This window comes from Pipistrellus hanaki (assembly GCF_964339955.1).
Source record: "Pipistrellus hanaki genome assembly, chromosome: 7".
Classification (NCBI taxonomy): domain Eukaryota; kingdom Metazoa; phylum Chordata; class Mammalia; order Chiroptera; family Vespertilionidae; genus Pipistrellus; species Pipistrellus hanaki.
The window spans coordinates 75386294-75401004 of record NC_140509.1 but is presented as its reverse complement, the minus strand read 5'-3'; the positions used below and the strand labels follow the sequence as shown (position 1 = coordinate 75401004).

The following is a 14711-nucleotide window of genomic DNA, read 5'->3' as shown; positions in this document are numbered from 1 at the left end:
AATATAGTGAAATAAGACTAGGATTACACCGAATCCCTCCAAAGTAAACAAAATGTAATTTAATATGAACTGTGATCCAACTAATTAATATAGTCAGGCTCCAATTTAAGACATAATCTTACCCCACAATGCAATCATACATCTTATTACTGGCACCTCCAATTATTTAAGATAGAAACATGGAACTCACCTAGGATTTGGCTTTTATTTTCCATTTTGTACATTTACCAAACTCTTTCATACCTGTTTAATATTCCTCTTACCCATCTTCTTTTATCCAATATTACATTTTCTTCCAATCATTTATTTACACAGAAATATAGAAAGAGCATCTGCCAAGTACTAAAGACCCTGCTAGACAAGACAGACTCCATGATTTCAACAAGCTAGTGGATGATAGATGCTAAACAAATAATTATACAGCTAGTTAATTGAAGCTAGTATAGCTGCTATGAAGAATATATATTTTCCTGTTGGCATGTCAATGTGCACAATGTGACCCAATCTAGTCTGTGTATTTGGAGAAGGCCCCTTGGTAGGATTGACATCTACAGATACAAAAGATGAGAAAAAATTAAGCTAGTAAGGGAGTAGAAGGAAGAAGAAGAGACAATTTCAAAAGTTGAAGTAGGATATCTTTATATTAGGCTATATAATAAAAGCCTAATATGCTAAGTGTCCAGTCGTCCATTCAACCAATTAAAGCATAATATGCTAATTATATGCTAAGACTGCTTAACCACTTGCTATGACATGCACTGATCACCAGGGAACAGATGCTTTGACCAGTAGGTTAGCTTGTGGCTGGGATCCAGCTGATCCAGACTGAGCAAGATGGGCCAGATATACTCTGGAGCCCTCCTGTGGTCACACTCTTGCCCTGATCATGCACTGGTGGGGTCCCTTGACCTGGCATGCACCCTCTCACAATCTGGGACCCCTCAGGGGATGTCAGAGACTCAGTTTTGGTTCAGTCTTGAAGGCCAGGCTGAGGGACCTCACAGGTGCACAAATTCGTGCACTGGGCCTCTAGTTATTATAATCTCCTGACTAGTTCCTTGAACATTTAGGTTTAGTTTTTTATGTTCTCAGAGTAACCTTGATAACAGGAATATCTGATTATACCATTGACCAGTTAAAATATTGCATCCCTCATTGCTTAGCATGGTATCTGTCACATAGTAGATGCTATATCCCCTTGAACTTTACATCCCATTATAACAAAACAGAGTTCCACAAGCTCACTGCCCGCCCTCTTAATGCCTTTGCATCTCTCAACTGCTCATCTTTTACCTGGAATTTCCACATCCCCATGCCTTCACCTCTACAAAAAGTTTTTTGACCCCTACTTATTTTATGCACCAACTATACCATGTGCATAATTCTATTTTAGCAAGTAAACAATAATACTGCAATTGTTCCTAAATCTGACAACCCAGTAGGTGAAGTCTCTTTAGGGACTACTGTGTATTATTTTATTTTTGCATCTGTGCCTCATCATATGGTGTCTGTCAAATAGTGAACTCCTAATAGATATTTTTGAATAAGTGAAATTCCAAACTATTACAAGAAGAGTTATTTTCATCTTTTACTACAATTCTATTAATAGATGATGTGGTATAGATATAATCAGTACGGTCTGCTTCCATCCGAAACCATTTTTACAACGTGTTAAAATTTTCTGAACTAATTAAAAGCCGGTGAGAAACAAAAGAAAAATACATCCTAGAACATTATTTTTTTTTTTCTTTTCACATTCAATGATTCTTTGAGGTGTTTATGAGTTACTAAATGCAGTATAACTAGCTGACAAAATAAGGAGAGGACATCAGTATTCACACATGACCACAGATAGCTTAGTTCAGTTTCTTTGGATTACTATTAATTAAGCTGAAAAACCAAAATAAAACCTTGGCAAAAACAAAGCCTCTTTTAAAGTTTCTCTAGGGGAAACCTAGTTGGTGTGAGATAAGCTGTGCTTTCGGAACCCTGATTGGCACGGCCCCCAGGAGAACACCTAATCTGCCTCTCTGCCTCTGCAAAGGACCAGACCTCTCCCACCCCGGACAGCTGGCTGTCCACAGCACTAAAGGATTTTCTGGTTGACGTGTGCCCCAGTGCAAATGGGAGCATTCACACCAAATCAGAAGAGCGAGAGAGCTGCATTCAGACTCCAAGCAGCATCTGAATGTCTCTTTTCTCTCGCCCTGTGGGAGAATCTGGTTCCTCGCGGTCTAAGTTTTGATTTGCAGACACATTCCTGCATGCTGGCATTTCGTGAGCCCCTCAGAAATGGCACCGGAAGAGTGTTCTGAAGCAGCTGGATCCTGTGCTCTAGGGGAGCTGTGCAAAATGGCAGACAGCCACTAAATCTTCTTGGACAGAAACTTCACGCTTTGGCAAGACTGAGCTCAAATACCAAGTTTTAAAATGTCTTTCATCGGAACAATGCAATCATCAATGAAACTGCCTTCATGGTGGCTCCAAAATAAACATCATTTGCTCTGGTGATTGCATTTTCTTGTGCATCTCTTTACTTGCAACCCCCAACTAGAAGTTTGCATGGGGAAGGAGAAAAAGGTACTCTCTTTTTCTGTCACCAGATCCGTTTGGCAGGTGACATCTTAGTGAGGCCAGTTTTAGCTCAGGGTAAAATAAGCTGGTTGCACCTGCTGGAGCTTAATTTGTTTGTCATCCTTATTTACAAGAAACAAAAGTCCCTTCAGTAGGCTGATAATTAAAAACAAATGGAGTCCACCAGTTGGAATGGCCCTGATGTTTGGCACCCGAGTTGGCATGGACCTGCTGCTCCTGCGCTTGCCCAGATTCTGACCTTTCCCTGACCAGAACATTCGGCTCAACTCAACTCTGAAGTGTGTCTCTCAAACTTCCCCATATGGTCCCTCTCCAGCACTCTGCAAGCTGTGCTCTGTGCTCTCACAGAGCTTGGCTCGGGCAACCTGCCAGGCAGCCTCCGTGTCCTTTTCTGAAGTGTATCCGAGCTCACAGTGCCCCTGACCTTGAGGCTTTTATCCAGCAAAGCCTTCTTAAGGGGCCCAGCCGTAGGCACTTAGGGCCAGATCGTCAGAGCCCTCTGCTGATCTCTCTGCTCTTTTCAAAAATCAAAAGTTTTGTGTCAAATTTTTTTTAAGTTTTATTTTGTATAGACTACTATATTCTTCAGTGGACAGTTAAAAAATAAATTTAATGAACCAAAATTGGAATTCATACTTTACTTCAGAGCTACTGTATGGGATGAGTTTTGAGTGCTCAAATCAAAACAAATCAGATGGAAAAGCAAGTGATCATTACATCTTCATGTTATAAAAGACTTCGGGGAACGCGGTTAGCTGTAACAGATTTTGCTGATTTTTCTTTTAATTAATTTCACTGCTTCTCAGCTTTCTGGTGTTTATCTTGTGGAAGCTATTAGCACTGAAGTGGTCTACAAATTTTAAGTATGTCAAATTTTCAAACAGCTTCATAACTTTCATATATATCCATGCTTGCATTCATCTTTATTTTAATGAAAGAAGAGCAGGATACAAATTCACTTTAAACCCCTTTAAAAATTCTGCTTTAGCCACCATTAAACAAAAATGCCAGATATACCTTTGGTTAGTGTATATGTCTCTGCATGTGTTTCACATTTTTTTGTAACTAATTAGTACAATTTCCATTCTGTGCTCAGGCAAAATGATCTACACACTTTAAGCAATATGTAATGATGTCTTCCTGAGTATGGAAACTTTTCAAAGATTGCATTATTCATTCCTGCTACGGGAAGGATTTATCATTTTAAATTTAATATAAGCACCCCGCTTTAGAGCTGGTTGGAATGAGGAAGGTCAATTAGCCTGGATCTCTTTGTCCCTGGAGAAGAAAACACAGGCTCCTAAAAGTCCCTTGAAGAATAGACTAGAAATATAGATATCAGAGAGCTAAACCAGATTCTCCCAAAACTTGGCTGCCTTGTATATTCCAGAGTTATAAACTATGTACCAAGTGTGGTGACTGGATTCTCTAAGCATGTAATCTACAGTGTAGCCTATAATACCATACACTACACACATCTTTTCCATAATAAAATAGCATTCATTTACGTATTATTAAAGTGAAGATTAGGCAAATTACCCCAAATTAAAAAGCTCATCTGATACACGTACATTAAATCACAAAACATAACTTTAAATTCCAAAATATGAGATTTACTCTGAAATCTGGTTTAATCGTATGGGTAACTTCCCCTTCACCAAGGGCTACGGAGCCAGTGAGCACCTAATCACTTCCTCCTAAGGGGAACAGTCACCATGGAGGTGACACACAGCTTTGTGTAGTCTTCTGTTCTCATTCCCCAGGCTTATTTTGCACCATTGCCAGAGAGGAAAAGAAAATATATTTTGTACTTTAATGAGCCAATTATATACAGCTGAGAGAAGGCAAAAGGCAAAGTTTATACAAGCTGACTAAACTAATCTGTGGGCTTTGAAAGCATTTTTATAAAGGGCTATATGATGTTTAGGTATATTTTAATGTCCTGTCTTTTTTGGCTTTTGAACCACAATCTTCAGCAAAATCCTATGCCAGCTTATGATTCCTGCCCTGTAATTGATTCCCAGAAACCATCCTAATCCAAGCAGCATTATTTTTACATAAACAACCATTTTTAAAAATGGAACCAGCCTAGCTGATGTGTCTTGGTGGTTGAGTGTCCACCTGTGAATCAGGAGGTGACAGTTCAATTCCTGGTCCACGCACATGCCCAGGTTGTTGGCTTGATCCCTGTGCAGGAGGCAGCTGATCAATGATTCTCTCTCAATAATTCCTCTCTCTCTCTCTCTCTCTCTCTCTCTCTCTCTCTCTCTCTCTCTCTCTCTCCATGTTGCCTCTCTAAAATCAATAAAAATATATACTTTTAAAAAATGGAACCATTCTGTAAAGTACATGATTTTCTAATCACCATGCTATACATCTGAAACTAACACAGAATGTTATTGATTACAAACTACAATTGAAAAATAAATATGTATATGTAAATAAAAATATATAAAATGTTCCTTTGACTTTGTGCATATGGTACTTGCTATGGGTTGAATGTGTCACCTCAAACAGATGTGACCTTAGTCTGTCTTCACAGAGGTAATTAGCTTGAGATGCAGTCACTAGGGTGGGACCTAAGGCATGACTGATGTTCTTATGAAAATGGGAAATGTGGACAGAAACAGATATGTGCAGGGAAGGAGAGACAGATACATGGGGAGACCAGCATTTGGAGATAAAAGCAGAGATCAGAGTGACCCATCTACAAGCCAAAGATTGCCAGCCAACCACCAGAAATCTGGGAGGAGAGTGAAGAGATTCTCCCTTACAGTACCCTGAGAAAATCAGTCCTGCTGAGTCCTCGACTTTGGCTATCGATTGATGGTTTGCAAATTAATTTCATTAAACTCTGTCACTGACAATAAAGTTATATTATTTTAAGCCACTCAGTTTTTTAAAAATATATTTTTTATTTATTTCAGGAAGGGAGAGAGAGAAAGAGAGAAACATCAATGATGAGAGGGAATCATTGATTGGCCTCCTGCATGCCCGATACTGGGGACTGAGCCTGCAACTCCAGCATGTGCCCTTGACTTGAATCAAAACTGGGACCCTATAGTCTGCAGGCTGATGCTCTATCCATTGAGCCATACCAGCGGGGGCTAGCCACTCAGCTTTTGATGCTTTGTTACAACAGCCCTACAAAAGGCCTAAATCTCAACCTACCCATGCCTCTAAGGCCCTACCAGAAAACTACAATCAAACCTATTCTGCAACCAAGGTAGCCAGTTACCTCCTCAACCACAATCTCTCCTCCAGGACATCTCTTTGTGGAATTATACCACCTGCTGGTGTAACTCTGTATTTGCTTTTCTGGATTTCTTATTGAACCGAGTCTGATTACTCTGACTTTTTAGTGCTTGGTGTAATGTCTGGCACAAAGTAAGTGCTGTAAGTAAATTAATGTGTATTATCATGTGATGGCTAAAGCCAGTTTTTCCATGTACAATATGCGCCTTCCAGGGTACCCCTCTTTCCCTTGACTGGCTCACTCTGATGCTGACCACATGTCATCGGTCAGCACACACTTCTGCCATGTGAACTTTCTCACCATTTCTAAGGTCAGTGTGGCACCTGAACATGGGACAATCCAGGTGGTAGAGCAGACACATACTGTTCTGAGTCCTAAAAGGCCCGCCTTTCGTCTAGGAGACATCATGGACAAGGTTCTCTTATCTTGGAATGTGTTTTCCACCAGGTTCTAGTCTTTTTTGGTTTGTTGTGTTCTATGAGTAAGCTGAAATGCCTAATAGTTAAATAGAAGCCTAAATGCTATCTGAAAACAACAAGAAAATTTGCAATTGCAAAGAAACAAAACAATATGCAATTAAAAACACACACAACTAAATGGAGAAAAATAATGTTAGTATTTATCTCTGGATAATTACATTGTGGTTCCTTTTCTTCGTTTTTTTGTTTTGTTTTCAAAATTGTCCAAATTAATCTGTATTACTTTAATCTATATCATTATATTATAACTTTTATTGTGGGTGTTTCCTAATTATATCTTATAGACTGTTTTGTTCTAATACGAAACTCACTATCAAATACTTCAATTGCTGTTGACCACATAAATTTGACATTAGAGTGGTCCAATTAAAGCTGAATAAAAACAGAAATCTCAAAGGAAAATTTGCTCATAGGAATTAAATACAGCTTAACAAAATAGAGAAAATGAATACTTAATTAATTCATTATTTCAACACTAGAGGCCCAGTGCATGACATTTGTGTGGGGGGTGGGGGGGTCCAATTTGCATAGTACTCTTTATTAGATAGGATTACTGAGTGTGTTTCATGTTTTGAGTAGATTGCCATGTGTTAAAAAATTAATTTGATATTAATACACATTCAGAGCTGGTAGGAATCTGAGAGACCACTGAGTCTGAAGTTCTTTGTTCATAGACAAGTAAACAGAATAATAGGAGTAAATGCCAGGGTTGACCTTGAACATATATGAAGACAAACATAGTTTTGCCTTCAGTCAGTTAGGTCAATATGCCCACAATTAAAATTTATGTCAAGCCCTAGCTGGTTTGGCTCAGTGGATAAAGCATTGGCCTGGAGACTAAAGAGTCCTGGGATTTGATTCTCGTTAAGGGCACATTCCCCTTGTTGCAGGATTTATCCCCAGTACAGGGCATGCAGGAGGCAGTTGATCAATGATTTTTCTCTCATCATTGTTGTTTCTATCTCTTTCTCCCTCTCCCTTCTCTCTGAAATCAATTTAAAAAAACATTTAAAATTTTGTGTCAAAATGCTTAAAGGATAAAGGCAGGGGTGTAACAGTAGAAAGGCTCTCTGCCCAATATGAAGGAACAGTAAAGAAGCCTATTAAAGAAACTTACATTCTATCTGAGAACCAAAGAAATGAGCAGAAGCCTGCCAAGTGACTACACAGGAATGGCCAGATGGCCAGAGAGAACTGTGTACAAAAGCCCAGAGTTATGAGACAGCTTAGAGACTGCCCAGCAATTCTTCCTTTCTAAGGCAGAGAGGAAGCCTGTGGTCTGGAGTGGTATGGGGAAGCAAGAGGAGATCTGAGCGTGAAGGGGAGTTGATGAGTAGGTTGCAGAGGAGGGAGGGTATGTGTTTAAGTGCACAAAGCTGGGAATGTGTGGGGCTACCAGTGATCATATGAGAAGGGCTTTATATGTGCCAACAGAATATGTGGCTTTATCTCTAAGTCTCTGTGATGGCAACAGATAGAGTAAGTCTGTGAGTAGCATGAATTGCCTGGATTTTAGGGGTTAATGCAGGGAAATCAGTGAAGAAGTGACTGTAATAATCTGATTGAGAGATTGATTGTTGAGGAGATAGCAGTGGAAGATGAGAAGTAAAAACAGACCATGTTATTAGTTCAACACAAGGTCAAAAGTATATACACTATTCTGATCATAAAGTAAGTTACCACCTTCTTTATGTGGGCAAAAAAAGCCAGGATATGAAAATTAATTAACATCTTAGAGCTTATACCTTAAAGCCCAAAGAGGTACTCATTGCCAGGTTAAAAATTAAAAGGCTTATTCTTGAGCTTCATAAAACTGTTCCTTTTGTTCCCGAACAAAACAAAACAAAAAATATATCAAACAAAATAAATAGATGGACAAAATAGGAATAAAAGTTACCTTGGCCTTATGAATTAAAATCATTTACATAATGTAAATGACTATAAAAATTACCTAATTTTACATGAAAAAGGGTAAGAATTTAAGCATTAATTTTTTGATATTTTAAAAATAAATGAATTAACATATAACATGAAATTTTTTTGGAAATGTACGTTCTCTGGGATTAATATTCTTTTGTTTTTCTGCTTTCCAGTATATGAGTAAATCTCCTAAGTGTAGGATTCATGGTTTTCCCAATAACTTCACACTCTTAAAACCTTTACAATTCTATATAAGTCCCTTGAAGGAGGAAAAAATAGAGACAATAGTCATGTAGCTTCTATCACCAACATTTTTATCTCCCTCCAAAATATACCAGCTTCAGCATAATGGATCTTTATAGACCCAGATATTTGCTGGTTTGTCTATAATCATTGCAGGCTACTAACTACTTGAACATACTGTATCTTTTCTTTCAATCGTTCAAAATGCCTTGATAACAATTAAATTTCTAATGATCTATCACATCTAGCCGTAACTGATATGGAATGTGGCATATATAAAAACATATATTTATCTACTTATGGGAATAGTTATAAAACCACATTTACTTTCTTGCTGACAGCTTGGGAATAATAATAATATAAAAAATCAGGCATTATTCTACGTGGATGAGGAAACTAAGCAGTAAAACAAACTATTGTGTTACTACGCACAAAGAAAATCTGTGGAGGAAAAGAAACTACCTGTGAAGCCCATTTCAGTGTTGAACAGCTGAAGTTTCAGGATATATATTCAGGTATTAATCTCTAGCCAAGCCTTTGAGAAAGTCATTTTAAACCTCAGCCAAATCCACTATTTTAATTATGCAAAACTCTCTCGTTTAATAAACCCACTCTCCAGCCCACTGCTCAAAGTCTTTAACAGCAGGATTCTAATAAAGCCAGGTCCAAAATGGAAATGGTGCCATCTGCATCCCCCCATCCGCTCCAGCAGCACTGCTACTAAATTAATCGTACAGTCTGCAGGATACAACAGCGGAGACCCCACTGGTGTGGAACCAGTGGAGTTTCTGTTTAACCCCCAGCAGATAGAAACGCAGAGCCAGTTCAGTCACGGCTAGTCAATCTGTACCTAAGAGCTGTGTCCAATTTCCCTGACCAATGGAATTAAGAAACAAAAAAGGAAAGGGAAAAGTAAGAAGACATTAGTTCCCTGCCTACAAATATAAATAGGTTTCAACTGAGTAAGCTTCAATGTCCCCGATTGTATAAGAATTGGCTGGCCAATATGAAATGAATTCAAACAATAGGATTACAGATAGACTGTCTGGCAGAATGATTCCAGATCTTCACAAAAGGACGTACATGAAGCATATCTTTTTAAAATGACATTTTAAGTATAGATTCACATATTGGTATAATTTTTGGGTTAGATATTACTTCTATTATTTGAAACTATACTCTTTTGCAACTTTGATATTTTTCTACAGGTAATTTTGCATTATCTAGTTTGGACATAATATATGTTAGACAACATTCCATTTTTATCCCTCCAAACTTCTTTTACTTTCTGTCTGTATCACACCATAATAGTAATTAGGTTTTCTTTTTGCCCTGGCAAAAATTAAAATGGTCAGTTTCACCCAAAACTCATGTGAAACTGACTGTTGAGGAGACCTGGACATATTAAAAACTATGTTTTTAGCTTTCCATGTTTCTTTAAAGTTATATGACTTCATGGGCCACCTCCCCCAAACACACACACACACACACACACACACACACACACAACACACACACACACACACACACACACACAAATTAGGCTTGTAAAATGAGTAAGACAATACTGGTCATGCAACACTGTAGTTACTGGGTTCAGTTCTCTAGAAAGGAATATTAATCATCATGCCTCACCTTCCATCTAGCACTTAAAGCTTTGTAAGAAAGTTGTAAGGCCTTGCAGTACACATTGAGGTAATGTAATGACTGCATTTCTACACCAACTATTTTAAAGGTATTTTATGGAATAAAAAATTCAAGGTTAAGATAAATTGAACCCTCACTTATAGTATACTAGAGGTCCAGTGCATGAATTCATGCACTGGTAAGGTCCAGATGGCCTACACCGATGGCCTACACATATGGCCTACAATAGCAGGCCAACTGGGAGCAAGGCCAGCTGGGGAGAGGGGCTGCAGGCTTTCTGGTCATTCCACCATTCAATTTGCATATTATCCTTTTATTATATAGGATTATTAAAAATGTTGCTAATAAGTCAAAAATATGATATGGTACTATCTTAGTAAATATCAGATGTAAATAATTTAAATATTATTATACCTTTTGAAGTTACTTCTATTTCAGTCATTAAATATTATTTCTATATGTGTGCCTGAAGTTAAATGAGAAGCAAATGTACTTATTTAAACACTATCAAAAATTAGGACAAAGAACACTAAATATGAAAACTTCCCTTTCTCATATAAATGTGTATTATAGGCCAAATAAAAATTAGAATAAACACAAAATTAAACATTTACCTTTAGTTTGAAGTTTCCTTTCAGGTTTCTCCTCTTTTTCAGTTTTTTCTTTGCGTATTTCTAGGGGGAAATAGGATTTATAATTTAAAATGTCTTTTTTGAAAATGTGCAAAATATGTACCATAGTTATGACTACATAGCTATTCACCATTGATGCCTAAATCATTATATCTAATTATAACAAGTTATAGATGCCTAAAAGGATTTTATAACATATTGCTACAAAAAATTACTCATTTATTGAAATAAAGAAAAAAATGCGAATTACCTCAAATTAGAGTTATTTGAAAAAGCTTAAAAACTTACATCAATGGAAATATATTGTCACTGTTTTCAGTGTGAAAATTGATTCCAAAGTATAATTATGTTTCATATCAGTTATTCTTTTTTAAAAATATGTTTTTATTGATTTTAGAAAGGACTGGAGAGGGACCAAGAGATAGAAACATCAATGAGAGAGAATCACTGATTGGCTGTCCCATGGAACACTCACACTAGGATCAAACCTGCAACCCGGGCATGTGCCCTGACTGGGAATTAAACCATGACCTTCTGGTTCATAGGTCGATGTTCAACCACTGTGCTACGCCAGACGGGCTGTTTTATATCAGTTACTCTCCAAACAAATTAAGAATACTTAGTAAGAATGTCATTTAGATTTAGGAAAATTTAGTTTTTACATATTAAATTAAGAATTTGTGAAATGAACTATAACAACTATCTCATAAAATATGTATATATCAGAAGCAGTGACTCTAAGCTATATTTATAATCAGAATTTGGTATTTAATTTAACCAATAATCACTGTAAGCAGATATGACCCATTTCATAAAATGAGTTAGTTGTTACATTTTCTAAACATCAGGTTTTAAGAAATATATATAATTTGCTGCTAACTTCAGTATCTATGCATTGCAAGGTTTAGAAAATGAAGTTAATTCTGAATTTGCAATTAATTTGGATAGATATAATTTAAGATTAGCGTTTGCAAATATGATTACTACCTCTGAAAAGTGACTTAATCTTAAATTCCATGGTTTTTCTTAGGAGAATGTTAATGAGTTTTACTTATTTAATTATCACAACTTTATCCCATAGATGCTCTGACATGGTGTTAATTACTGTATATATTTTAAACTCTCCATTTGTAAATTAGATTTTAAATTTTAGTAAATTTTCTTTAAGTTTAAAATCAAGACTAACCATAAGGAAATCCTGCATATTTTCAGAAAAGACAGTTACTGACTCCTGCACTGTGAAAATTTCCTTTCCTCATTAATTCATCATCAGACTCTACAGGGCCACTGCTCTACCCTCATTCCATCCCTGACTTTGAATATGGCAATAGAGATACAAAAGAGTTAAGATACTCACATCTCTTTAAAAACACAATTCACTAAGGTGCCAGGAAAGATCTCCACAGGGCACAGGAAATGTTCATCTTCTTTGATTTCTCATGGGTTGTTTTTTTTGTTTGTTTGTTTGTTTTTTGTTTTTTTTTGTTTTTTAAATTTCTTCCTTATATGTCTACAGAACCTACTTCAAAGCAGGGTTTGTCATCTTAGCATCATTGACTTCTTGGGTTGAGTGAATCATTATTGGAGTGCAGTGGGTCTATTCTGTGTACTCATGGCATTTAGCAGCATCTCTGGCCTCTATGAATTACATAGCTATAGTTTCATCCCTAGTCATAACCATGAAAAATGTCTTCAGACATTATCAAGTGCCTCTGTAGGGCAAAATGATCCCCAAGAATATGTTGAGATATATATTTTTTTTTTGCTTATCCTTTTGCGTTTGGGTTCTATAGTATTTTCATAATTATGTAACAAAAATAGTGTTGCCCTGTAATATGTCATATAGTGCTACATGTGTGGAAACTTTTGATCATTGTTTTAAGAAATGTATTGTGTTTACAAAGGCATAATAAAATTTCATCTTCCAGATGATAGGCAAAAAAAGCTAACAGTAAACACACACACACACACACACACACACACACACACACACACACACACAACTTGTATCTTCAAACAGTTCTAAGGACACAAGATAACCTGCCTCATTACTATTTATCACCATCCAGACTTACCTTGTCAATGCAGTAACCACTAGACACATGTGCATATTAAGGACATGATACATGGTTAGTCAAAATTGAGATATAATATAAGGATAAGTACACACTGGATTATGAAGACTTACTGCAAAGAAGAATGTAAAATATCTCATTAGTAAGTTTAGATTGTAATGTTATAATTAAGTTAGTAAGTTACAGATTGTAATGATATAATGTTGGGTATAATGAGGCGATGATTTTAAATTAATGTGTCATCTTGGCTAAACTACTATGCCATGTAATTTAAATTAACATTACTTTAAGAGTTGCTGCGAAGGTGTTTTGCCGATGTAATCAAAATCCCTAATCCATTGATGTTAACTAAGAAAATTTTTCTAGATTATCTGGGTGGGCTTGCCTGAAACAGACCCCAAGGTCTCTGAGGGAGAGGGAAGAAATTATTTCTGTGGCTATGGTTTTGGTCCCTGCACGTGGGCTCAAGTTTACCTTCCTAACTTACGTGGCCAGTCCCCACAATCACATAGGACAACTCCTTGTAATGAATGTCTCATTATAAAATATATTAGCAACATTTCCTACTGGTTCTGCTTCTCTGAGAAAGCCCTGATATCCTGATTGGAGTAAATATGTTATTAAAATTAATTTTTATAATTATTTTTACTTTTTCAATGTGGCTCCTTAAAATTTTTAAATTACATATGTGCTCACAATTTATTACTATTGGATGGCATTGGTCTAGTCCTATGAGTAAGCAAATGATCTTTTTAAAAATCTAAAGTCACCTACAGGGTTAAATATCTTACAAGTGAATTGAAAAACTAAACTTGAATGCCCCCTGCCAATACTACCCTGCTTCCATCCTCCTATTCTAACCAACAAGGGCTGTGGAGAAGACTGGCCCCTTAGAGGCAAAAAAAATAAAGCAATATATTGTCAAAGACAAGAGCCAGTGGTCTTTGGACATGCTAAGGGAGTCACCTTAAGAGTTGATTCCTTACTTCCTGTACTGATTAATTTGAATACAGAAAAGGGATGAAATATTGTAAATTAAAATGTTACATGAAACGTTACATTCATTGTAAAATGAGAGGCCTTGAAGCTTGAGTTGCATGAGGAAAACCTATAGTTAATAGAGTAAACACAACCCAGACCAATTTCAAAGATAAAGCCCCATTATTTTTCTGATGATGCACTTTAGCCTAATCCAAATCAGGGCAACCAAATCTGAGCATATCCATTCAGAGTTTTTGCAAGTAGGGGTTATAGATTAACACACACACACACACACACACACACACACACACACATCTCTACAACTGAGAAGGAGCAGAAATATGATGACTTATATTAGCATTTTTTTTTTATTTTGCAAGACCTGATTTTTTAACTGATGATTCTTTGAAAACCCTTAGTACTTCTATGGAGGTAAGTCTAGACAAGCACAGCTAACCTTGTAAAGGCATACACACACCTACATTCTTTCCTCATAAAATAGGAAATAAATTCATTTCTGATGATTCAAACTTAAGGATAAATTAAATGTCTCTGCATCTTGTATTGCCACACTGCATTTTCTTTGCAGGTTGGATTCCATCACTACTGTCACTGTCTGTGGCTCTCAGATGTCTGAGGAATCCAGTAAAGCCGCTACGCAGTGTGCCAGTTCTCTCTCCACACACTTCAGCCAGGAAGTGATGACCATCCAGGCACCTGTCCAAATGAGTACAACATGCTACCAATTTAGACTTCACAGGGTATTTTCCTCACAAAGCAGCTGATGCCTGCTTTTTTACTCTCAATTGATCTTGTCAACTAAGAGCCATTTGTATAAGAGCACAAAATTAAATATCAAAGACTTAAACTGGTAAGATAGACA

At 36.8% G+C, this 14711-nt stretch overlaps 1 protein-coding gene across 14 annotated transcripts in view; it reads right to left on the bottom strand.

Annotated features, from left to right (window-relative positions):
- The window catches only part of TRDN (triadin), a 241099-nt gene that overhangs the window by 169658 nt on the left and 56730 nt on the right, over positions 1 to 14711 (bottom strand). For all 14 annotated transcript variants that reach the window (XR_014795499.1, XR_014795500.1, XM_084889625.1 and 11 more), the window contains exon 5: positions 10755 to 10814. Coding sequence is in view for 12 of the 14 variants with exons in the window: in XM_084889625.1 (XP_084745751.1) it covers positions 10755 to 10814 (60 nt within the window). In the remaining 2 variants the exon portion in view is untranslated. The remainder of the gene's footprint in view (positions 1 to 10754; positions 10815 to 14711) is intronic.